The 26,034-nt window shown below is 41.9% G+C and overlaps 1 protein-coding gene across 1 annotated transcript; it reads right to left on the bottom strand.

Moving 5' to 3' along the window:
- Positions 1 to 2,879: 2,879 nt before the first annotated feature.
- Positions 2,880 to 25,833, bottom strand: LOC104513670 (solute carrier family 22 member 15-like; the record flags this gene model as incomplete). The annotated part of the gene is made up of 12 exons (XM_010157109.1): positions 2,880 to 2,963; positions 3,964 to 4,104; positions 4,587 to 4,659; positions 8,826 to 8,934; positions 12,358 to 12,443; positions 14,213 to 14,353; positions 16,190 to 16,411; positions 18,139 to 18,268; positions 20,034 to 20,198; positions 20,841 to 20,973; positions 24,880 to 25,026; positions 25,825 to 25,833. Coding segments are annotated over 12 exons (1,440 nt in total), but the record flags the coding sequence as incomplete, so codon positions are not given.
- Between the last annotated feature and the right edge of the window lie 201 nt (positions 25,834 to 26,034).

Genomic DNA, 26,034 nt, shown 5'->3' with positions numbered 1-26,034 from the left:
CAGTGCAAAGAGGCCAAGTCTTACTTCATTTCTTATTTTTCTAAAAGCTTTGAGATCTGCAGCTGAAACATGATAGCGTCCAGAAAGCAGCAGAATTTTCTCATATGCTGATGTAAAAAGACTTCAAATCAGTTTAAAAAAAATAATCTCACAACTAAGTGCTGAAGCACTAAAGACACAGAAACAGATGCACACTGCAGATGCAACATTATAATCAAATTCCGACACACAAATAAAGCACAGGGGAAGAGCTAGAAGTGATACTTAAGGATGGGGATTGTGACCTAATGTGTGTAATTAAGCCACTTATTTTAACTCATGTCCCTTTATTCTTTGTACAGAGAAATGGAAAGCAATAGATAGTAGTCCCACAGAGTAAAGAATTTATTAGGGCGTTCCTCCCCAAAACTGCTTCGTCTTCATTAAAAATAATGGGAAAAAGAGTTACTCTAAGTGAAGAATTTCTAATTCTACAAAGTAAAAAGCTTTAAGGGAAGACACCTACTCAAAAAAGAGCAGTTATTTGACCAAAAATGCTGCCTTTCCTGATTTGCCATGACATACACAGCAGTGAATAACACAGTTGATTTCTTAACTTTCGGACCTTGTAAGAGGTAATGCACCGATTATGTTAGTCCAACTGAAAATATTCCTAATAAAGGTGCAAATAATGTCCTTATTTCTAAACACGTAACTGGAAAAGCACTTCATTCTTCCAAACAGCTTCTTTCTATCCAGCAACAGCAAAATGCAGCAGGGATATATGAAATAAAAAGTCAAACAAGGTGTTAAATTGAATTAAAATAATGAGAAGCAAAAATGGAAGTCAATGTTTCTGTCCATGTTCTCCTTTGGATCTTGGAGACAAAGTACTGCAGCAGCTTCCACGTTGGCCTACGCACCTAAAAAGTGCTGCAGGTACCATGAGCCATGCCAGGGCTGCTGCAAAGATCATTAACTTCTTTTCAGGCCACAAAGCTTTCTGGTCATCAACCCACCAAATTCACAAAAGTCACCCCAGGCAAAGAATTCATTAATTCCAGGTCAAATAAAGCAGAAATAAACATGGTCAAAAGGTAAACGATCTTTATTTCCTCTTTTCCACATAATGTGGAATAAAAGTCAGAAGGAAAAGCACTGATACAGCCTGATGCATATGGCAGGAGGGAAAAACAGACTCCCACCACATAATGGCACCTTTACGACCCTCCTGTTCCAGAGTCTTATCCTTATCTCTGCTTTAGGAATACAACTTTATATTGTTCTATCTCTTATTAAATTTTATTTCTTGTAACCAAAAAAAAAAAAAAAAAAAAGAAGTCAACAGTAACAAAACTTGGTCTTTACCATATCCCTGCTGACTCAATTATCCTATGAAGAGGTATAATCAGCCACTTTGGTTATAAATGTTAATGCAATGGAAGGCATTACTATTATTCAGAAAAAAAAAAAAGAACATACTCAATTCTAATCCTCACAAAAGTGAAACATTACAAAAATGATGAATAAATAAATGATTGGAAGATAAAAGTTTGCAGCGTATTTTATAGGCTGTTTGCCATCAAGCTTCAGCCCCAGAGGTTAAGTAAAGGCACAAGCAATCCCCCTTTATGCCAACATTACCTAAATATTGTTCTAACTGCCAATTGATTTTCACCTCCTGGGGACCTGACCAGGCTACCTGTAAAGCACGCGTGGCCTCAGACACCTACGCGCAGCACAGACTGCGGTGAGGCATCCAGGCACAGCAACCTGCGTGCACTGATGTGTGCACGTGCGTGTGAGCGCATGCACGCCTGCACGAGCGCGTGCTCATTTGCAGAGCTCTCACTTAACAGTGGAACCTGGTGAAAATACAGAGGCCTTGTAGTAACCTTTTCCTATCAGATGCATTAGACAAAGGGCCAAATTCAAAAGGATACAAGTACTCTTCAAAAAGCCTGGGTAAGCATCCTGAAAAAAGCAGCACTCCAAATACAGATGTTAAACAGTTCTCCTTTTAATAACAAAATTGTGCTGGTCATCAAAAAAGGTAACATATGTAATGCATCTATTCCAACATAAATATATTAACTGTTAGCCAAACACACACACTCCTCCCTCACAGGAAGAATTTCCAATTCATATGTGAAGTATATTGGCTACATATTATTACATAAATTATACAATATATACCTGATGTTCAATAATTTTTAGTTCCGTATGTACAGCTAGAACTTAATAACCTTTGCCCAAAAGGTTACTCATCATCTCCTTTAAATGCACCTCTTAAAGGCCTGACATTTTTCCAACATAGCATTATATTTAGCTTCACATATCCTTTTATGTACCTCTTTTATTAAAAAATTATTTACTCCCACAATAAAATCCATTCATTCTCCTTTCAGATCTCCTGTTCAGGTTTCTAGACATACTAAGGCCAACAACCCATAAAAATCTTTGGTCTCTTCACACTGCGAGGTACACCATAATAAGAGAGGCAAAACACCCTGTAGAGAAAATTGGCATACACAGGATGCTGTTACTTCTCAGGATTACAGCTTGGCTGAATATACAAGGCCATCTAAATTTCAAATTATACATATCACTTCAATTGCATTACAGCTTAATCCGAAGCTAGCAATTACGTTTTGTAAAGTAAATTAATACTTCATTTTAAGAAGCCCTAGACAAGTCCAAACATCCAACGTATGCTTCTGTCACGTCATTAAATTAACGCACAGATTTGTCACCTCTTCCCTCACAAGCTTTGATCAACTTCTTCCATATTCTCAAATCGCCTCCAAATAAAACTGTTCAACACGCTACGGACAGCGTTATACGTGACTCCTCCAACGCCTCCGGTCAGACAGACAGAGAAAAACTCTGCCCTTCAACTGTTACAGCACCTTCTCAATGGAGGCTTCATTTTCCACCCCAGACAGACCTTCTGAAACGTAACTGGTTTCTTCTAACTGGTTTGCCTGTCAGACAGAAGAAAAATAATTACTGAAATACAGTTTAAAAGTCTTATTTTTCTTGTCCTAGTTTATAAGCTAATATTAAATGTGAAAACCAGAATTCATTGATTTGTTTTAAAAATCAGAAGTGAAATTGTATTTGAAAAGCTTAATTATTTTGGTTTTTTTTTCATTTCAACTGAATGCAGTATTACTATGTATCAGGTATAAATAGAAGGCATAGTAGTGTGTGTAGTATGATTCAACTGATTAAGTACAATAAGGACCAGACACCTAACAAGCTAGAATATCAAGAAAAAAAAATAACAAAAACACATATTCTTTTCTATCTATACTAAGCCTGCTTAGTTCTAAGATAACAGTTCCTTTCTTACAGGAATTTCCACTCCCCCCCTTCTTTTCAAACTAATTGTTCTGGAAAGCCCTTCACAAACTTCGGGGATATACCTCACATTTTCTATCCTATTACCTGTTAACCAAAACTTTCATTTCCCACTTCAAAAGTTTTGTTTAAAGCATATCAGCAAGAGGAAAACACCTTCAATGGCTCTAACCCAGGAGACAAGTGAAGGATAGATAAAACACCTCCACAGATATATATTAATTTGAGATTATATTGCGCTATAAAACTGACAAAAAAGGCACAATCCAACGTATGAAAAATATTTCCTGTTGGCTTACTGTAAACCAACAGGAATGTTGCTTAAGGTATAGTCCCTGATTATTTTAGACTGTCTTTCTACCATTAGTTTTCCTTTCAGGAAACAAAACAGTATTCATTTACATATCGGTGAAAGCTGCTAGCCTTTTCCTCTTTGACAGCCAAAGAATAAATTTCATCTCCAGTGAATGTGGGAGAAAGGCAGCTTTAAAAGCTCCATGCACACATTCATTCATGCCCAATCTAAACAACATGCCCTAAATCATAAGACAGATGGACAATAATGCAAAGGTATAGTAAAAAAAAAAAAAATAATTACTCTGCCTCTTCATTTTTAAGCACTTGGTATCTGGGACTCTGGAGATCTTCAATGGTCTCAGCAATTGGCTTATTTAGTGTTTCTGGCAGAAGGAGAGTCAGGAATCCCGCTGACAGTCCACTGATTCCAAACACCACCAACGGTACCGAAGGACTAAGAGATTTCTAAAATATCAAATCCACAGTAAAAACCAAACACTTTTTCCCAATCTTAAAATCCTTCACCCATCTGAACCGCAGTCAAAACCAAATGACCGCAACTTTTCACTCCAGCAATCTCTGCAGTTATCCATGTACTGGTAGAACAGAGAAACCCAATAAACGTCACTTCTCACACTCACAGGAAAGCTTTGTGTGCCTGAAAGAACTCAAACTGGGTGAGCCTTAGCAGTACCAAATGCATGTGACAATCATTTCTCTAACAGATGAAGTATTAACACAACACAGAACGTTATTCCAAAAAGGATAAAATACTAAGTGTTTTTGAACATCTTGTTCATTAATTCTTGAAACTGAATGAACTTTACTTTCTTATAAAGCCAATTGTTTTTCAAGAAACAGACACATGTGTAGTACCAGACTCTGCAAAGTGCTTTTGGGAGCATTTAATAAATCTGAATTATGTGAAAAGTAGAAAATAATCTTACCATAGATGGCACAAACGGAGCCAAAATGCCCCCAAATCTGCAAGACATGGAACAGACACCCAAGCCAGCATTCCTGTTTCAAACAAAGGACGAAAGATTTGTAGTTTCATAATACAAGACTAAATCATGGCACTGTCAAAACCAACTTATACTTTTTTTAAATAGTTATCAATAATCTATTGAAACAAACAAACAAAAAAAAATTTTACCGGCCTCCAGCAGTTACTTCAAGATTTTCTACAAGTACCTGCTAGAGAGTTAAGTCACACCCTTTCACACCCTAACAAAAGCACCCTGTTGTGTAACCCTTCACAAAAGTTTGAACAAAGTAAGAGGTTTTTCCAGCCTGCCCCGTGGGGCAGTTTAATTGGACAGGGGCTTGTGCTGGATGGGGAATCACTTCCAAATCTGCCAGGGTCTTCAGTCAGAAGAACCCAATGTTGTCTCCAGCAGCTCAGGCCCTCAGCAGCATCCTCTTTTGCCCGCTCAGGCTGCACAGATGAAAAGTCAGTGCTTACCTCCAAGCAGAAAAGAACTCTTTGCCAGTGGGAAGCTTGAAAACATCTGGCCAGATGTGTCACTAGAGGGGCTGCTGTGACACATCTGCACTCCCTTTAATTCTCAGACAAATTTAAAGCAATCTCATCCGGACTGCCATAATCAAACAGGTTTAAACAGCAGGATCCTCTTCAAAGGAAGTTACAAAAATCCCCCAAGTCTTTCATTTCCTGATCAAATGCCAAAATCTTCCATCTCTGCGTCACTCCCGAATACGGTATTTCACAGCCCTTCTAGAGACTGACACTGGCACCAGTCATCAGTGAGATGGCAAGAACGAGCTCAAGGCGGCTGTTCTCCTCCCCACGCCTCTCGGTTGCTTCCTCCCGTTCATCATCATCCTCAGTCATGCCACTGAGCAGAGCTGCTCCTGCTCACCCCACCTCCCTTCCCTCCTCTGAGCACAGAAAGCAGCAGTGAGAGGATTAAAGACGACAAGCAGAGGTGACACGGGTCACTAGGTGACACAGGTCACTGGTATACCAATACCACCCACCCCCACCTCCTTTCCTAATGGCCCTTTGCACAGGTTAAGGGAAACCGATGATGGAAAGAGGTGATGGAAAGCCAGTGGCTTTGGTGCAAACATAAACGGACAAAGCAACCTATTCCCTCATCAGGTCCTCTTGGGGGCAGAAAGTGATCCTAACTGCAAATGGTGTCATTTCCATTCCAAAGCAGTTGTTAAAAGACTTCAGATCTTTAATTTGGAATTCAGAAATATGGGTTATGCAGAACAAGGACCCAAGAGGAAAAACGCATTACTGCCCAGGAACTATTGGTAAGCATTCTCCAGGCGCTCCACTGCAGGAGCAGCCATCCGCCGCCTGTCCTACCTTACTGCCCCAGGTTCACCACGCCTTCCAGAAGGCCCACTAAACCCAGCTGCCTGCCCTCGCTCCTACCATCCCACAGAGCTCGGTGCTGAGCCAATGCCAGCCAAAATACCTACGGCCAGGGGCATCACGTCAGCCTGCGGCTTTGCTGGAGCCAAGCAGTCCCACTGCAGCTGCCGGGCAAGCGACGCGCTGCGTAGTGCTCCTCTAGCTGCTCTGCTTGCCCAGCACTGCCCGGGGAGGGGGGTGCAGCCTTGGACAAGTGGAAAAGCTTCTCTGCTGCTGGCACTGGCAGCTCTCAAACTTCACTAGTGCTCACCATGGACTGTTGAGCAGAAAGGATTATGGAGAGTTCCTTGCAAAGAAAGTCGGAGATCAAACGAGCTAGCATTTTACAGAAGTACCACCACTGAAATAAGGGAAAACAAACATTTCTTCAAGGTGAGAATAAGCCAGTAAGCTTTCCAGTGCTATCCTAGACAGTCCAATGGCCACATTCTGGTTCCACCCGTCCCATACAAGGGTGACGTCCTTTTCCAACCACTTTCTCATGAGAAGAAAAAAAGTCACAAGTTTGTTTTTACATCTATATTACCACAGCTGTGATTACACTTTGTTTCCAAAAGACAACCTCTTTTTAGTCCAAAACGCAACAGTAACGATGTTTTCTATTTAACATTTTTGTTCTCCAGCAGGTATTTTAAAGGCACATCAAGAAGAAAAGAAGCTCAAAGACGTACACACTTCAGCTTGCAGCACCACCCCATTTCTAGCGTAAGGGGTATCTGTCGTTCCTCCAAGTACCAATTAACTTAAAAAATAATGCCTAACAGTGCGCTTTAGGTAATAAGTAGGTTTGAATAAGGAGCAGTAATATTGAAGACATTTAATCTTTCTCCAAAACATCCCATTGGAAAAAAAACAGGAAAACGTTTATTCCAGCTCCTCTGCCCTGCCCCGAAGGGTACCAGTCTCAGCTGGCATGCCTAAACTCTGCTGTCAGAGCAGTGCCAGGATCCCTGCAAAGCTCCGCAAAGAACACCAGATGGTGCTGGTGCTTTGCTTTAAATTAAACACTTGCCCATCACTGCCTGTCTTGCAGAAACCATCATATTTGCAATTAAATTGCCAGAGATATCCCACAAATTAAATGCATAAATTGTCACATGAGGAATTTTCATATGGTTTAACGCAATAGTTTGCCATATTATTAATCACCAGCTGTCTAATAAAGTTGCTGATTTTTTAAAATGCCTTTACTCTTACATTTTCTCCACTGGCAGTCTGTATCTTTGACACACAGAGTTTCTTTGGTGGCAGAATATTAGTGCAGATTCTCAAATGAAGTAGCACTTGATTTATATCGTTTTGGTTAATATTATAGTTAATCTTCCTAATCACAAGCAGTTTCAAACATGCTGAGACACTGCTGTAATTCCTGCTAGGTGTGAGATGTCTTGGCACCAAACATCAGTGGGACTGCAGAAGGCAGGGTGACATGAAACATGAGATCACAGTGAAACAGGGAAAAGCTGAGAAATGAGAGTATTTTCAGATTTCGTTCTCCTGATTCTCATCTCTAGAAGTGCAGAGGGGACAGGAAAACAAAAAACAAACACCACCCAATAGAAAAAGAGACCTTGAAGAACACAGAAGTTTGGGTAGGGAGAATGTAAACAAAGCCCCACATCCAACTGCAGCTGGCGTGCTCGGGGCTCGCGTGTTAAACCTAAATCTTTGCCGAGAATCACAAGCAGAGTGTCTAGAAACAGCCAACCCGCCTCCACCCTCACAAGTTTCACTGCTAAAACTGCATTCGCAGTCTAGCTTTTATGCCTCCATAACATCTGGGAAAATGTGAACCTCAAAATAAAGGAGTCACGCACATTGACTGCCCCCCCCCCCCTCCCCCCCCCCCCCCCCAAAGCCCTCAGTGTCCTGGAACGAGGTCATCCATCCCAATTAGCTCCACAGTGCGACAGGACACAGCTACCCACCAGGATGCCATCCTATTCCACATCAGCTTTCAACTCTCCTGCTCTCTCCAAAGGGGCCTCAATTTTTGCAGCAGTTCTGTAGCTGCTGTTCTGGAGCCACTAGTGCAATATGGCTCCAATTCTGAACACGTACTCCCAAGTACCACTCGGAAGTCCACACGGAACCAGGATGGGGGGAGGGGAGAAGAGGACTGTGTGCTATTGTAGTTTCCTATCTCGGGTTTCTCTTGGGACAACAGGAGAGAGAGTGACCTCACAAAGCATCGCTGAGAACCCTGAAAAATAAACTAAGGTTTCAGCCCACTTGTTCGTGAATTAAATGGTGTACAGCAAATTACTGTCCTACAGAAACTATTAAAATTAGTTGCATTATGAATATTTAATTAAGTAACAAAGATAAAGAAGAGCACTTGTTTTTCATGAGGCAAACATAATCTTATGGGAGATATAAGTATACAGAAGGACTGCAAAGAGCCCTTACAGCACAGTCTATAATTAAGTTAGCACACACTTCCATCACGTTATTATGTTTGGCTTTTCAGCCTGTAATTTTACTTCCAAAATCAATAGAAGAAATGAGAAATACGGCACCTAGCACTGCAGCCTAAGAAACCAGTTTTCGTATTTCTATTCTGAATCCAGGCGTAGTGGTAGTTGCCACAAACAGCCCAGAGAAGCACACTGGGGCAAAATGTGACTAACAGGAGAAGGCCTTTTAAACCCTGGCAAACTGCCTTATTTACAGGAGGAACTCGTATTGGTATTTCAGGTAAAAATAATTACAAATACTCAAGCACACCAGCAGTTGGTAGTGTATTTCCATTTACCCAGAAGCTCTGTTGAATTACCTCAGTACTGTCGGGTATAGCTCAGATGTATAAATATACACGATGTTGAACGCGGCGCTGACCATCATTTTTCCACACAAAGCTAACAAAGTGGGACTGAAGAGCAGACCTTGCAGAAAAGAGAGAGCAAGCTGTAAGCATAAAAAGTCTCTGTTTTCTTACTCTTTTGACACAGTGTTTACACAGTCCTCTTTAAAGAGACTATCACGCAAAAAACGTTTCATCTAGATGTTTGTTTATCCACTACAAGCACAAAAGAAATTCTCTCAAGTCTTCCCAACAATCCTAAGAGCTAGAGTAAGAGTAGATACATAAAACTGTATTCAGGATCAAGAAAATTCTGCCCATTTTGGGGGGCAAGTGTAAAACTATCACAGCTCTAGAAGGCAGGGATAATGCTTCCAGCTCTGCAGTCAGAATACCTTACGCAGGTAACTACATCTGCTGATGAGCACGAGACGATACAACCTCCTTGACTAATTTATTAAATTAAAATCACAAAACCTGATTCACCTCCACAGCTTACTTGTTCCCCAAGAACATCCTGTTGGGACTCAAAATGCAGCAGCTCTGTAATTGGAAAGAACAAACACTAATGCAGCCCAGCCGACGAAGAGTCAGTCTGAACTGAAGTGTGGTTCACCTAAAGCCCAAAGGAAACCTAGGTTTCGTTATCCTGATTTTGCATATGATTATGTTTGCACCATCCATTTTAATCAAAAAAATAATTTTGGGGTTTTTTTGTAAGAAAGAATGCTTTGTAAGAAAGAAATGAGCTGTATTTCAGGTGTTCTTCCTCAGCACTCAGTTCAGCACGTTCACTTTGGATCAAATGATGTTGATTAAGTAAAAGGAAAGTCTGATTGCTTCTCAATTGCTTTTCTTTTCATTCTGCCCTCCAATATTTTCGGTTCTATTCGTCTGATGAAGTCTGGTTCTATTTCAGCTGAAGCAGAACTTCGTTTGTATGTAAACTGGAATCCAGAAACTTGATTTAATTTCTTTAAGCATGATGAACTTTTGCAGCTAATTCTGTATTTCCTGCGAACAGACACAACATTTTCATCCAAGTGGTCCTTTTGCTCAGTAAGAACTGGAGTATCACTTGCCAGGTGCCAAGGTGTGAACCTGGTCCTCAGAGCCCTGCTGGGTGCCATCAGAAAGCTGGGATATCCCTTCTCTTCCATCAACCAAGCGTGAAGCAATGAAGAAGAGATTTGTAATTCTCCAACATGTTTTACAACTTGCTCCTTTTCTCTCAGGGAGACTAAAACTGAGCAGTGCATACCCATGCACTAGAAACTGAGTGTCAGCACACTTGGGAAGTTTTGGTCGTACTATCAAAGCGTAAGAAACTCTGTCTAGACAGAGGAATTAGCACTCACGAGCTCCGGAGTGAATTTAAAGAGCACTGTCTCCTCCAGGTTTCCTCAGGGGAGGCTGAAGGCTGGCCTTGGGGGGAATTACTGTGGGACTAGAAGCACACTGGAAATTGCACTGCACATCAGCTGCCTTGAGTTCTGCAAGAATTGCTCAAAATGTGTTCCAGGACTCCGAGGAAAATACAATGACAAAAAGTTACTGTGTGTTCAGCACAAGCAGATAAATCTAAACAAAAGTTAAAATCCAGTCACCCCTAGACTAGAAGACTCGTTTGCTTGCTGTAGTACAGAACAGATACAAAATGCAGACATCATCTTTGTGCTTTACAGCAGCCTGAGAGAACAACGAGTACTGCTGCTCCATTCCCCCTCACCACCTTCCAATCTAACACTCACACAATTTAATTGATGAGTTCTAAGTGATAAGGAAAGGAGGAGCTGAGGGATCTATCAGTTTTTACTTAAACACTGAGATATTTTTTTGTCTCAAATTCAGTACACATCTTTAATAATTTCTTGGCATACCCCCCAGGGGAGCTGACTTGGATCAGATTCTCATTCACAAGTTAACAGAGTTCCTTAGAAACTGAGTGAAGGTTACAGACACGCGAGGCAAGTGCCCAATGTCTCAATAAAGTCCTAAATCCCTTGTAATAAAATCAAGGCTCTTGTCAATCACTCCGAAGAATGCAGACTTAGGCAAACATAAGACGTGTCCTCCTTAGTAACAGGGCAGTCAAATTAGGAGATGCAACAACCCTCATTTCACCCAGCAAAGCGACTCATCTTCATTATGCTTGAAGCTGAATTTCCTTCTCCTTAACTGACATGGATCACTCTGGGACAAGAGCAAGCTTCACTCTTACCACAGTGGAAAGTAAGATGTTTTAATGGGATTCAAGTCAACTCAACTGGAAAAGGCAGATGTTCTGAAATTTAGCAACTCTTGAGGAATTACCCTATCCTGATTAGTGACTACTGCTTTTCTTTCATTTGTTTTAAAAAATACAAAAAGAAGCAGAAAGAGCAGACTTACTGGAACGAAGGAAGAAACAGTCTCAATAAAAGGAGCAACAAAATGTCAGGACTTGAATTAACACAAGCGAAGCAAATGGGATTAGGGGATATCCTCCTCTCTCTTTCTTCCTGAGACTTTTCCAAGATCGATTTGAAATGGATGCCAGACAGCATTTATAAGTGTTAAGGATAAACACAACCTAGAGAAAGCTACCTTGTAATCACATCGCTGGTGCTCCTGGGTCAAAACACTGTTAAAGCTAAAACATTTCTACTGAAGCAATATTAAGAAAACTACAAGCAGAGAGCAGCCACGTCTATTTGTTAGTGTCAGGCAGACCTACGTTATCAGCAGTTAAATATTAGTACAGAAAAACTGTACTTGACATAGAAAGTGAAAACATAAACCCAAACATATGTGATTGTCACTGACAATGTTAGCAAAAACACGTATTTTGAGATGCAAAATACACTTGATACTCCACTGTTCCCGTGAACTGTCCTCACAACTGCATAGTAGTGCAGCGATACCCAGCATGAGACTGAGAAAGGCAGCAAGCTTCTTCCCATCCCTACGGCTTCCACACTGCAATTCTGACTTCCACTTCTAATTTTCAAGTGCAAACTACCTTTTTAAAAATCATTTTATTAATTAAGTTTCTAATTCAGGAAAATTGCAGTTCCTATTTCTGTAAACATTACACGCCACCAGAACAAAATTAAGCTTGGCATCTCCCACAGTCAAGATCCAGTCAAACTAACCTTACACTGCACTGCAGCCTGGCTATTAAATCCAGCCTTTTAAGGGAAACTGCTTAAGGGATAAATTAATGCAGTGTCAGTATCCGAGTCAGAACACAATAGCTTGGTCTGACCTTTGAAGAGCCAAGGGCTTGCAGTGAGACAAACTTAGTCAATTAACAGGGTCAAATTACCAGCAAGAAGTTTAAAGCAATATAGAGAAGACCATGGCTCCCTGACCAGCACCAGGAGGATGAGACAGAGCAAGAGAGGGGTATAAGCGGATATGGCTTTAGGCCCTGATATACTCAGTCCCAAAATACTCATCAGGTTGTTTTGTCAGCTTTTACCCGAATTAATGAGCATCTACTTCAGCAGCAGTACGTACTTACCAGCACTTGTTGGTAAAAACATGGTAAACACACAGGATAATCCTGCAAATATCAGAAAACATGTCATAGTTTTACGTCTTCCAGACCTAGAAGGAAGAGAGCACCCAGATAAAACAGCAATCAGTCCTTCAGTGGTTTTTGATTTTGTCTGCAAAATACCAACTGAAGTACACAGCAGCACTGTTATCAGTTAATACATCTGTTGTGCCTTGGTAATGCTTCAAATCTTGCAGTATTTTCCTAGTTCTGTGTCTTGAAGTCCTCCCATTAAAAAATTCCTATTTCTAGCCAACCTTTGATTTTTAAGCTACTGAATTTGTAGCCTTGAGAAGGACCCATCTACTTCAGCAACAACTCAGACCTTTTTCTTCTCTTCACTGAGCATGGCCATGGGCCCTGTCACCAAAAGGGTGTTATGGTGCATACACAGGAAGATCAAATTAATATTGGTCAAGAAAACATAATCCCAATGCTTCTTCATCTGTAGGTCTCTTTTACACAACCTGGCATAAATATATGCCGTTATGACACAGTGAAACTATTTTGCATGCTTTTCTAGTGCTGCGTACACACAGAAATAAGCGAAGGTTTGTTCTACTGCTTAGTGCTTTAAAATAAAAGGACAGGACAGAAAGTCACCAGCCTGTCTCCACATCTGCCATACTTAAATATTTCATAATTACCTCCAAAGGACCACAAATACAGGTATTCTCAGCAACACAGGTTGCAGGCACGTAGGAACGCTACACATGCTTATTGCTTCACCCACAGCTATATCTAACTACCACCGCCTACTAGCAGAACTAGTTCATCTATTACAAACATACAACCCTTGTTTTTTAAATCTCCCCAATCTTTTTGCAAGGAAAAAAGCTCTACTTGAGGGATTCTGCTCACTAAAACTGAATGAAAACAGAGCAGCTGGCATGTCACATTCTGTTTGCATTAAACACCTAAAACTACATGTATTTTACCTCACGAAACAAAAAGCTTGTCAAACCAATTTTAAATTTCAAATTACAGTGAGAAAAAAATCAACCACCCAACACGCAGAAGAGGACTCGTGCAGTTTGTGGTTTAAATGTGTGCCTTGACTGGTTCTGGGGGGCTTGGGGTGAAGGTTCCTTGGTTGTTTCAGCCTGACTGAGCAGACAGCTTCGTTTACTGCCCCCAAAACCCAAAGATGACATCCTCACCCGACTGAAGACAACGGGACTTTTGCCACTGAACTCAGTGAGCCCAAAGGATCCTTACAAAGATATTCAAACTCACGGGTAACTCATGGTTACGTGGAACCCCGAGTAGCTCTGGGTTGCCAGAGCGTTCGGCCTTCAGCAGTAAGCACCCACATAAAGGCAGGCCACCAGAGGCACTGTGAACTCTGAAAACAACGGCCATCGATCATTCAGGCCTTAATGAGAACTGAACGGCTCTCACTCCCAAGTTCTCTTCCAAAAAGTTTAAGAAAGAATGAACACTGCTGAAAACTGCTTTCAACTGCAGTTGGTACAGTCATTCTGAATAAAATATTTAAGAAATACATACATAAGCTATAGTTAAGTAACTAGGCTACACACATTTTTCCCCCCATAAAGACCAAACTTTTTTTAATAGCATTAATCATTAATAAGCTCATCTCTTGAATAATTCAAAATACGAACAAAACTATAAAAAGATAAGGGGTAGAAAATCAGAGCCCTATTTCTCTATCAACTGCAGAAACCCGTGCAGCAGAGTAAATCCCCAAAGAATCAGCTCTTTCGGAAGAAGTGAAGTACCTTACTGAGAAGAAATGTTAATATTTTTCTAGGCTAGCTACAAATTAGCAGAAATATAGGAAATAAGTTTTTCTTACCAGGATTTCTCAATAAAAAACATGCAGAGAGGAAATGCTGGAACTTCAACAAGACCAGAAAGAGCCACATTTAAATACAGATTTCCTCTTAATTCACCAGCATTTAAAGTTAGTCCATAGTACACAAAGCTGCAGACATACCTAAAGATAACCATAAAAGTTACCTTACTAATGTAATGTTACAGTACTAATTACTAATTACTAATGTAACTTTAGGGCTAAGAAAGTATTTGAAAGGTAAATTATGAGTTATGGATTAGCTGTATTGAGTTACATGCTACAAAGAGAACTTTTATTCCCCCCCAGAGGCAAACAAGGCAAAGAGAACAGTTCCTGTTTAATTTAAAAATAACTTCAGGAAAGAAAACAAGCGTTCCTATCTATGCAGAGCGTAACTTTCAGAATTTTCTATTACCTTGGGGTTTTTCCTACATTATTTAGCAAATTTAACAAACAACTGTAAGCAGATGATACTTAACGGTTGCAAAGCAATCCTGTGAGAGAAATCAGTACACAGATCCACCGCTCAACACCCAAGTGTTTTCCCCAAACCTAGGGAAGGCTTCCCCAAACAAACCTATTATCACTTTCCTTGGAAAACACTAAACCCCCACATTCCCACCCCACAAAACACCACGGTTATCACAGACATTTTGCCTATTCCCTCGCTGCTCCCTTGCTGTCCAAGCAGAGTCTTGTCCAAGGGAACTAAAAAGGGGAAGTTTTGCTGGGTACAGGGAGAAGTACATCCTCAGCCCGTTACAGCTGAGGGTGGTGCCCAAAGGCTCCTCGGCAACAGCGCAAGGAGCCGGGTGACATCTGCTGCGACACCACTCCCAACGGCTCTGCGCACTGCATCTTCTTCTTCACAGAGAGGGTGGGGAGGCACTGGAACAGGTTGCCCAGAGAAGCTGTGGATGCCCCATCCCTGGATGTCTTCAAGGCCAGGCTGGATGTGGCTTTGAGCAACCTGGTCTAGTGGAAGGTGTCCCTGCCCATGGCAGGGGGGTTGGAACTAGATGATCTATAAGGTCCCTTCCAACTCTAACCATTCTATGATTCTATTCTATGATCTTTGCAGCGTTCAAAACAGAAACACAGTGATGCCACCGCTTCTTCCAGAAGGTAAGAACGCCTTTGTGTAATTTCTCATCGCCATGATTACTTACATTTACCTACCAGCAACCCCAGATGCTTCTGGAAAGGTCCTACTTAGCGGAGATGTTTGCGCCTCTGCGCCCAGGTACTGCACATCTCTGTTTATCCCACACATCAAACTACTGGTTTTTTCCCATCTACATCCTGACCATCATCTCAAATGATGCTGAACTTTAAAAGGGAAATCTTGTTCTTGGCATTTTGGAAAAGAGCTGTTCCTCCAAGAGATTTTAGCTCAAGCCAATCTGCAACAGCCGCTGCCTTGATGACCAACCCAACAGGCTCTCACCCCAGGGGTTCCCTCTGCACTGCCATCTATTGCTAATACATTACATTACATCCTCCAGCGCTTCAGGGTGATTTTTTTTTTTTCTAACAAGCTGTATCAATTTTCAAGACAGCACCTAATGTAACCCTAATCTTGCCCACAGTTTTCTTCACTGAACCTGCCGTGGGGCTCTTACGCTTACTCGTACTCCAGATTTCTACTGTTGTCTAATTCAGGCAGCCCTTTCTCCCTAAGACTGGCTCAAACACACGTCCCCTCAGTAACTTCTGCTTCAGCTTCTCATTTCACTCTGTGTAAATATTATGTTCTCACCACATTATTTCTTAGTAGGTTTTGAAGCAGTTTCTAAGAAACACACTGAAAATAAAATGCAAGAGCAAGAAGAATGAAACATCACCGTTACAACACATCATTTTAAATTACTATTGTCTGCCATCATTAACCGACAAATTTAGGATTTAGTTAAAAGGATGAAAATCCTGACTGTTTCCTCCCGTCTGACTCATTCACAGCAGCGTGTTATTACATACCAGATGTACATCAGCACGACGGTTCGCCACCGAAGGACCGGGTGTTTTACTAAGTTGAGGATACCAGGTGCCGAATCGGCCTTCCTCAAAGTTCCTGCGCTTGGTTTTAGTTTTAGATTTAACCTCTCTTTTCCATTACCAAGGGCAATATATTGCAACACATCTTCGGCTTCTGCCATCTTCCCTTGGGAATACAGCCACCGTGGTGATTCCGGGAGCATACTAACAGGAAAGAACAGAAAAATCAGCCGTGACAAGTTCATTCCTACGAACAAAGCACTAAAGTCAACCTTTGCATTTTGCAAACTTTAAAAAACACAAAAGCGCTTAAAAAAGGTACCAACACAAAATTCAGAAAAAAACCATTCTATTTCACTGTTCTGCATATTAAATTCCACGCACTCTGATAAATAATAGCGTTAACCTTACGGAAGGACCTTGGGAGATGCTTGACAAAGCACTCAGTCACGTGAGAGGAGTTTAAATCTAAACCTTGACTTCTGCTGAACTGACTTCTCAGGAAACACTCCACTAGCACTACCCAGGAAGCATCTCAAATCCCAATTATCCAAACAGCCCAGACAAAACTTTGTTTTCACAAAGTTTACCTCAAGCCATTACCATTTACCATTACAGGAAAGGCTCAGAACTGGAGTGGAAAGAAAAGGGAAGAAACCTACTCGGGAATTACTTGTCAGGCTCCAGTACCAGCTCATCACTACTCACAGAAGTTTTAAATCTCTTATTCTCAAGTATAATCAGAATATCCTGGTTTACCACAACTACAGTTCATGATTCCTGTTTTTTTCAGGCTGAGTCTGCTGCTTTTATACAAGACATAAAATAAGGAGTGGAATATTTTTAACTGAATATTTATTTACTCTGGTACTCTTCAAAGAGGTTTAAGTCCTACAGCCTTTCATTACCTCAGAGGGTCACAGTATTTTTAGTATTTGGGGAAAGCAACCCTATTTCCATCAGAAACAGAACACCAGAGAGGAAAATGTATCATGGGGAACCTCTTTCCTCAGCCCAGAGACTTTGTTTTCCTTGACTACAAGAAGAGGGGTTGGCGTTTTTTGTGTTTTCGTTTAACAGAACTTATTTCAAAAGCTGACCTACCTAAAATGTTTGAAATAAAAAAAAAATTGACACAAACAGGAGAGGATTTTTTTCTATGCTGTATGCCAGACATTCCCTGTCTTACTCTTCAGACAACCAACTACACTAGTTCTGCTATTTCTTCTACAGCTTTAACTAGTGATCAGAAGTATACAGGGTTTAACACCACAGGCTAGACAAAGCTAGCACTTTCAAATCCTTCGCAACTCATGCATTTCACTCATTTTCACAATAACGTCCATGTAGGAATTCTAAATAGTAGTACCCAAGTACAATAGTGCTAGGAACACACACGAGGGACCTCAAAAGCAAGCAGATACAGAGCATATCATGCTAAAAAGGTGATTCCAACTGCCCTCCCTTATTTCCCTTTGCATGCACGTGTCTCATGAAGAGAAACTCTAAAATCCCTCTAGGATCACTTCCAAAGCTTCTCAAGCGCTGAAGCCCTGCCTCAGCAGAAGGCAGCGTTCCTGGCTGATGCTCCCACTCGCAGCCTCTGGCAGGCCTTCCCTTCCCTTCCCCAAGCAGATTTTTAATCAAGTATTACTGGACAGCTGGCACACAGCAGCTCTTCGCAACGCTGGCCATCACAACTGGAACAGCACGCAGAAACACAGGCTTGTCTTCTGGGTAACCCTGACCTTCCACTTCATTTAAAACCGCTTCCTCCTTCACAATGCGATTTCTCTCTTGCTCGGCTCACAAAACCATACAGACAAATCTCATCCTTGTTCATACCTCTCTCTCGAATGACGACAAGAAAAACTAACTGCTACTTCGCTGTATATTCTTTCTTATCATTGTCACACACGTGAACCACTTACAAAGACAGAAGGAGGAAGACGACTCCCGGCGTATTCGACACCAAGGCAAGGTAGCGCCACTCTCGCACACAGTAACCCAGCAAGGCGTAAGCAGCGATGCCAACTGCAAATGTCAAGTTAGTTAACGAACCTGAAAATACAAGACCAAAAAGGTGAATACAGAAACCAGTGGCAAAAGAAAAAAGTTATTAAGCAGAAGCCTGAAATGTCTTGTCTGTCATATACCTAAACAGAACAGCAATAAAATCTTTTGTGGCAGCACTGATGAACCAGCTGGCTGAAGTATATTACACAAGTCCAGTGAAAAATAACTTGGTGTCACACAGGGGAGGGTCTCCTTGGAAAAATAAAGGATAGCACATAGGAAAGAACAAGAAGCGAACAGGAACTTGGAGACTAAAGAGAAGACCTGAGGACAGGAAGAAGAAGGTTTAGATTAGATATCAGGAAGAAATTCTTCACAGAGAGGGTGGGGAGGCACTGGGACAGGTTGCCCAGAGAAGCTATGGATGCCCCATCCCTGGATGGCTTCAAGGCCAGGCTGGATGTGGCTTTGAGCAACCTGGTCTAGTGGAAGGTGTCCCTGCCCATGGCAGGGGGGTTGGAACTAGATGATCTTTAAGGTCCCTTCCAACCCAAACCATTCTGTGATTCTAAGTGTTCAGAGTGGTTTATTTAGGTCTGTTAAGGGAACCTTGAATAGCTATGGCAGGCTGGACCAGACACTGGAAGGAAAGTATCACAATACAAGGATGGAGTTGAGTATAAAACCAGCCACCAGCTGAGTATAAAGCCAGAGGTATGTCACAGCAAACTTCTGTATAAATAAAAAACATGGGCTCAACTTGAACTCCAAAATCCTGACGACAAACCCTCTACAGACTAAAACACGAGATCTTGTACGGACCCAGAAACTCGCAGCTATCACCCACAAAGCCTAGCTGACAGCCAACACCCAGGAGAGCTTCTCCCTCTCCTCCAGCCCCTCATCAGCTGCTCAGCGCTGCCTTCACAGGGGCTGAGCAGAGCTAGAATGGCAGGGAACGACTGTCTCTTCAGTCTGTCAGGAGACTGGCCCTGCAGGGAGAAGGGCTGGGAAGAGCAGAGATAGACAAGAAGGCAAGAGGGAAGGAGGAGGTGGGAGAGAGAGCTCATGAGTCAATAAAGTGAACCTGGGAGAAGAAGAAAACTCGGTATTTTTAAAAAAGAACAGTAAGTGGAAAGCAGTAACTAAACCACAATTGTCCCATAAAGAGAAGAAATGAGAACAACAGTAGAATGAGGTAACTGAAGAAATGAAAGAAATACGCTCACAGCCACATCAAGTCAGCACCTGGACCAAGACTCTCCCCATGCGGCTCTGGCCAAAGAGCCGTTACAGCCTGAGCTACTCCAGCTTTACAGCAGACTGGCCTGCAGCGTTACATTTAAGTCTCCACAGTGACATGCGAAAAAGGACGCTTAAAAACACTGGATGGTCAGCGCATTCAGCAGTGCAAACACCACTATAAAGGCACAAAGCCATTTTGTGGTGCAGGGAAACTTGAAGGAACGTTTTCAAGAATACCTTCCCAGGATCCCATACAGTATTGGGCAGAAGTTGGCAGGATCTGCCAAAACTTTTAGCGTTTTTTTTTAATATAATGCAGTGTACAAATTGGGAAATTTTAGGAAATAACCTACCCATTTTGCTGTTTATCAGACTCAATCCCGTCTTCCTTATTCAGGCACCTTTCCCCACAGAAATTAGAACTTGGATGAATCACCTCACACACATCTGACTTACGCTACAATCCGACTTTACTTGGTACAAACTAAGAGTTTAAGATGCAAGGTATTGATAGTCAGAACAACACGTGGCACAGAAATAATGATTAAATATTCCCAAATCCCACCTGTAAATGACCAAAATGATTTTCCTACATATTCTTGGGTTAGGACAAAAGCCACAAGAGCCATTCCACCATTCACAATTCCAACAAAAAAACGTGAAACTGCAAATATGTCATAATTTGGAGCTAATGCTGTGACATACCCCAAAACGACATCAAAAAACAGACCTGTAGAGAGAGAGAATAAAATGTAATTAGTACTCATGCTGTGCAGCTTGACCTCAGAAGAAAGGCAGGGAGCACAGTTAGTTACTGACTGTAACGAGGAGTCTATAGTACTCTTGCCTCTAATCTCTCGTATTTGGCTTTCTGAAGCGACACCATGTGAAAACTACAATCATCAAGTCACACACACTTGAGGTCTGCAATGGCAAAGATGATGTTTTCGTGAGACAACGCTAACATTAAACAAAGAGACCCTTTGGCTGCAAACACAGCTGGAAAACGAAACACCAGGACATGAGTTACTCCCACTAAAGATGTTTAGGTAAATCATACTCCCTACCCACTCTCTCCCTCCCCAAAAAGCAAATTATTTTTACTGAAGGCAATATGGTCAGGCAATGTGCAGAACCCTCTGCTCAAACAGGGACAGTCACAGCAAAACCAGGTTGTTCTTCACAGTGGTTCCAGTGACCACTACGCTGCCCAGCACACTCATACCAACAAATTCTAGTGCTGCTCTACTCCAAGTGAAACACTTGGACCGACAGACTCCACACCACTGCCGCAGCAGCGTGGCCCACAGGCAGAAAGAAAGGAGATGTTGTTACCCATGCAGAATCCTTAAAAACCTTTTAACAATCTTACCTGAGATAAACACTGGTTTCCTGCCCAGTTTATCAGACAAAGGGCCAAATGTGATATTTCCAATAAGCAATCCAGCAAAAAACAGGGACGATGCAAGGCTCACTTTGTAGGCTTCTTGTTCGATTAGGTACCACTGTCAAAAAAAGAATCTCCTTATCGTTAATGCTTTTCACACCTAGTTGCTAGATTCCTCCAAAATATTATAAATCCATCCATATTCTTGCCATTTTGCACTTCTTGCTCTATACCCAACTGAAGTTTTGTTCCAAGTTTGATAGGTAAGCCAACGGTAGTCGTACTTTTTTCCTAGCAGACTCTCACACCTCTCACATTTCTCCCCCAAGAAATGTCATTATAATATATTATAAGCTTTCGACTCGATAGTTAGCTGCACTCCAATTCCCGAGCTTTGACAAGGCAACTTCTCTTAAATTATTAAAACAAGGAAAATCGGAATTCTTAACAGCTTAGCCATTTCAACACTCAAACTTAACCATTTCAATGAACAGGTGATAAAAATTACTATTAGCAAGAATAAAGCATATTTGCTACTGCAGTAACCAGTTCCACTGTGCAGCTACGCTTCCTGAACCCTAAGTAACCCCTGGTGCCCTTCCTCCTTACATACGTGAGTGCTGGGTTCAGTCAGGAAAGAGTTAACTCTCTTTACCGTGGCTGCTAGGAAGCCAAGGACAACACGCTGAATTGCTGAAGAGAAGCAGGAAGGGATTATGGAAGGATTTCCTTGTTTTTTAAAACCTCTAAAGACCTACTTATTGACTACTCATTGACAGTCAGTACCTTATTGCACCCGGGCATTTATAACCAAACAGAAGTTAGAACTAAATGATGGGTAATCATAAAATGTACTTCCTACCTCATCCAAAAGTTAAACTGAGGCAGAGTAATCAAAAACTGTCAGAAGAGAAGAAAACAAACTGACAGAGGGTTTAAATTGGAACGAAGTTTATACTATTTCCTGATGGGAGAAGGCACACGGCCAGCTCGTGCAGGTCCCCACTACAAACAAGGTGAATCAACGCTCGTAGAAAACGCGCCGTTGAGATAACAAGTATCGCTGACATCTTGCGAACGAATGGCAATCAGAAAATCCGAGGTGATTTTACAGGAAAAGAATTTAACTAATTCAATGAAAAGCTTTAGCCAAAGGTATGTCTAATTATTATTTGAGTATTTCAAATAATTCCCTGTATATTTACTGGAAAATTTGCTTTCAAAAAAGTGGATAAAGTGTCATGCTGCCTTTTAAAATGACATGTGCAGTATGTCCTTTGGGGAAAGGAAGGAAGATCCTAATCCCATCGACTTCTCTGAAGTAGAAGGTTTAAAAAAAAAAAAAAAAGTACCTATGGGAAGAGACCCATGACCAAAACCCAACACAGCATACTAGACCTCAACCCTGAAGTGTCTGCCTTGAATTAATACAGATCTCCAAAGAATATTAGGAACTTACTGAAACTTTCAATTATAGCAAGCAATCTCAAGCAACATATGCATTTACTACATCTGAACTCACACAGCGGCAAGTACAGAGGCTCCATCCACCCAGTAACCCACTGGTTACCTGTGCTCTGCCCACCCAGCAGCCCGCAGGAGCAGGGCAAGATTTAACAGGTTCACAAGGCACCTTCTTCACTCCAACGCACCCAGTGCTCAGCGCTTCAGTTTGGGGGGACTTCTGGATTCGCTGGGAAGGTAAAACTCCTGTGCAGCAGCATTTGCAGCTGGTTTCTACCATAACCCACTGGGTAGCCAACACTACCCTATTACACTGGATAAAGATTCTCGGAGTGGTAGGGGTTGGAAGGGACCTCTAGGGATCTAGTCCAACCCCCTGCCGGAGCAGGATCACCTACAGTAGATCACACAGGAATGTATCCCCGGAACTTATCATCTCTTAACTCTCTGAGGAGACTTCAACAGTGAAATATTCCAGGGTCCCAATCCCCAGGAAACTTCAAGTACAAAAATACCACAGCATGTGCTCTCCAAGGCACAGAGCACTGCTGGCCTAAGTCCTCCTTCTCTGTGCTAGCAATCCACAGCATACAAATCTCAACCTCCCAGTTCTCATCTGTGGAGGGTTTCAGGCTGATACAAGAGACCCAACAACTTTTATGCTCTGGGAAACAGATGTAAAGATCAGCTTCTCAAAGGTGAAGGACCATCTCCACACCAAACGTAAGACACTCCTGAACTCGTCCTTCGTAAGCACCATCACTTGTTACGTACAGCAGGAGACTGAGTTGGTGCTCGCCCAAGGAGCAATTTTAACAACTGTGTTTTCCACGAACCAAGCCTGAGCTATTATTTACAAAGTCTTAGTTATGCCAGTGTTAATTACAGCGATGAGTTCTTACAGCAGAACTGAAGAGCTGCTCTGAAGTTTTGCTGAGCTCCTGAGCAGAACAGTGCCCCAGACAAACCAGAACAGAACTGAAAATATTTACAGTTTAGCTCCATCACCAAAATCAAGGAAATCAACTTTACAAAAGCAGCTTCCTCCCTCAGGACAGAAGAAGAGAAAAGCCTGCTTTTGTAAACTCTTACTTGTGCTGCTTAGTGTGTCACTGGAAGATGCTCCTATTTTAATAAGTCTGCTATAACAATCTGTGCTGAATGTAACTTTTAAAAGAATGTGTCTGTCTACTTGATTTGCACAAAAGGAACTTGTTAAATATTTGTCAGAATTAACCGTAGCTTGCCAACAAAAACGTTGCCAAGTTAGTTATCACCAAAACAGACATCCTCTCTGCTCTTTAAATCCACGTGGCAGTTTGATTTAGTTATTGGACCGCTAGCATACAGCGAAATGTTGGCCAGCATCTACAGTTTCCATCAAGAGACTATTAACATTATGATTAAAAAAAATAATCTTACAATAAAGTTACTGAAATGAACGGGAGCATAAATTTGTTTTGATCAGTCTTGAGAATTACTACATATTTGGGAAACAGGGACACCGACGTCTACATTTATCAATCCAGTATTAGTTAAAATTTGCTGATTTCTGATTAAAAATTAAGTGCTACCCCGTGTCACGCATCCTGCTGAGAGCCTGAGACTGAAGGACGACCATGGAAAACAGGCTAATCAAAAAAATCTGACAGAGGATATGATCCAATATTGCATCATTCCTTCTTAATGTCTACTCACTACATTTTTCCAAAAGAAACATTACACAGTCACATTTGGGACAATGGGAAGGAAGCAAAAACCTGGCAGCAGCTACACCAAGTCCTAACCTGTGTAATGCGAGTTTACTGGCACTCGCTCCAAGAATTCCATCTGCAGAACTCCGGCAGTTCACGCCTCAAGCCAAGTCACCCACACAGTCTTTTCTCTGGCGCTGGCAGTGCTGCTTCGGGCACTCGCGCTTGCCTGTGCGATCACAGCCCAGGGACTAGCAAAATGCAAACCTGCCTCTTGACGGAACTCGCGAGGCTGAAGGGTCAAGCTTCTGTCCCACTCCGCAAACTTCGATCTGTTCCATCCCCCACTCTCACCACATATTAAAATACCCAGGCACGTGCTGCATGACTTCCATTTTCACACCAGTTTTAATCGTGAAGACGTATCTTCTGTGAGAAAGCAACGCACCTCGTGGTAAAGGTTACGTGCACAGCATATTGTGCAGACATGACAAATTGAAGCTTTTCTTGAGAGAAAACAGACTTCAGGAGTCCAACCCCAATTCCAGAATTATACACTGTAGTCGAGGGATCGTTCTTCATTAGTAATGACTTTCTAAATCAGCTGAAGGAACAGAAAACTGAAAGCAAAATCAAGCTGAACCTAAACTAATAAATATTAGATTTACACTAGGAAAGCTAAACTAATAATTTAATCATATACTTTCAGATTTAATAATAAAAAGCTAGATGGGTGGGTTCCAATAGTTTCAACAGCACTAAACACTACACTAAGCCCTGCTCAGCTTTTACAAGTGCCACGTCCTGCAGTCGCGGCATAAACCCCGAGACGGGAAGAAACGGTTCGGTGCGACGGAAGTACTTGCCTCGGTGACTATAGATGTGAAGTTGTCTGCAAAACGGATATGCTTGGCAAGCTCAGCTCTGCTCGCTGGAATTCCTTCTTGGTCTGTGTGATACTCGGGCACCGCTCCCACAAGCACAATAAGCATCGACTGACAAGCCACGTAAACCTTAAAATAAGAGACAATTATTTACCCTAAACAATCCCCATGAGACCTAACCGAATACCATACGCTTTTCCTTAAAAAAAGGGATTAACCATTTCCCTTTACCCAGCATCACAACATGCAATCAGTCTACTGTGTTTAAATCCCCAGACGTGATCATCAAGGCAGTTAGGAGCAGTGGGTCCCACTCCAGAGATACTGGCGCACTTGCACCGAAAGCTTCACCCAACCACCCACCTTCCCGTTGCAAAGCTGTTCAGCTCGTTGCTGATTTGCAGCCAGCACAGGAAAGGAAGGCATTAAGAACGTCATCACAGTTTCACAACCGAGATGTAACCCTTAGAGGAAGATTATTATTATTTAAAAAAAAAAAAATCTATTTAGTAAAAGAATACATGTAGTGACAAGTCAAAAAGAAAAAAAAGGAAGGTAAGATTGTATTTTTAAAGTCTCCGTTAGTTCTCTCCATTGCAGCAACTGAAACCTTAACCTCACCATGAGGGAAACTAGAACACGCAGGCACGTTAAAGACTTTCATGAAGAAACCCTTCAAGAATATTTATTCATCAATAGAGGTTTCGAGGTGTTTTGAATGTCTTGTGTGTTTTGCATAGGATTTATTTTACTTTTTCTAACTTACACTAACGTTACCCATAAGCATATCCAAATATCAGTGATTTTCACCACTGGTAACGCGATGAAGTTTAGAACCCAGAGTAGCTCCCTCCATCGGGCCTCAAGTCTCTGGGCCGTGGATTTGGTTGGGCCCCGTTTTAACGTGCCACCTTATGCTGCGCTTACCTTGTGTTTCTGCAGAAACAAGATATAAACAAGAACGGGCAACCAGCACAACCTCCCTCCTTCCCAACGGCCCCCTAACTCGAAACGCAGAGCCGCACTAACAGGAGGCAGCCGGCTCCGGAGAGACTCAGCGAGTGAAACGGGTAAGAGTCCGCGTGTGGGGCTGCGGACGCCGTCTGAAGGCAGCACCCTCCACACCGCTTTTCACAA

This window comes from Eurypyga helias, unplaced genomic scaffold (assembly GCF_000690775.1).
Source record: "Eurypyga helias isolate BGI_N326 unplaced genomic scaffold, ASM69077v1 scaffold18768, whole genome shotgun sequence".
In the NCBI taxonomy this organism is placed as follows: Eukaryota; Metazoa; Chordata; class Aves; order Eurypygiformes; family Eurypygidae; genus Eurypyga; species Eurypyga helias.
Note: the sequence above shows the minus strand (reverse complement) of the source record. Positions and strands in the feature narration are given on the sequence as shown.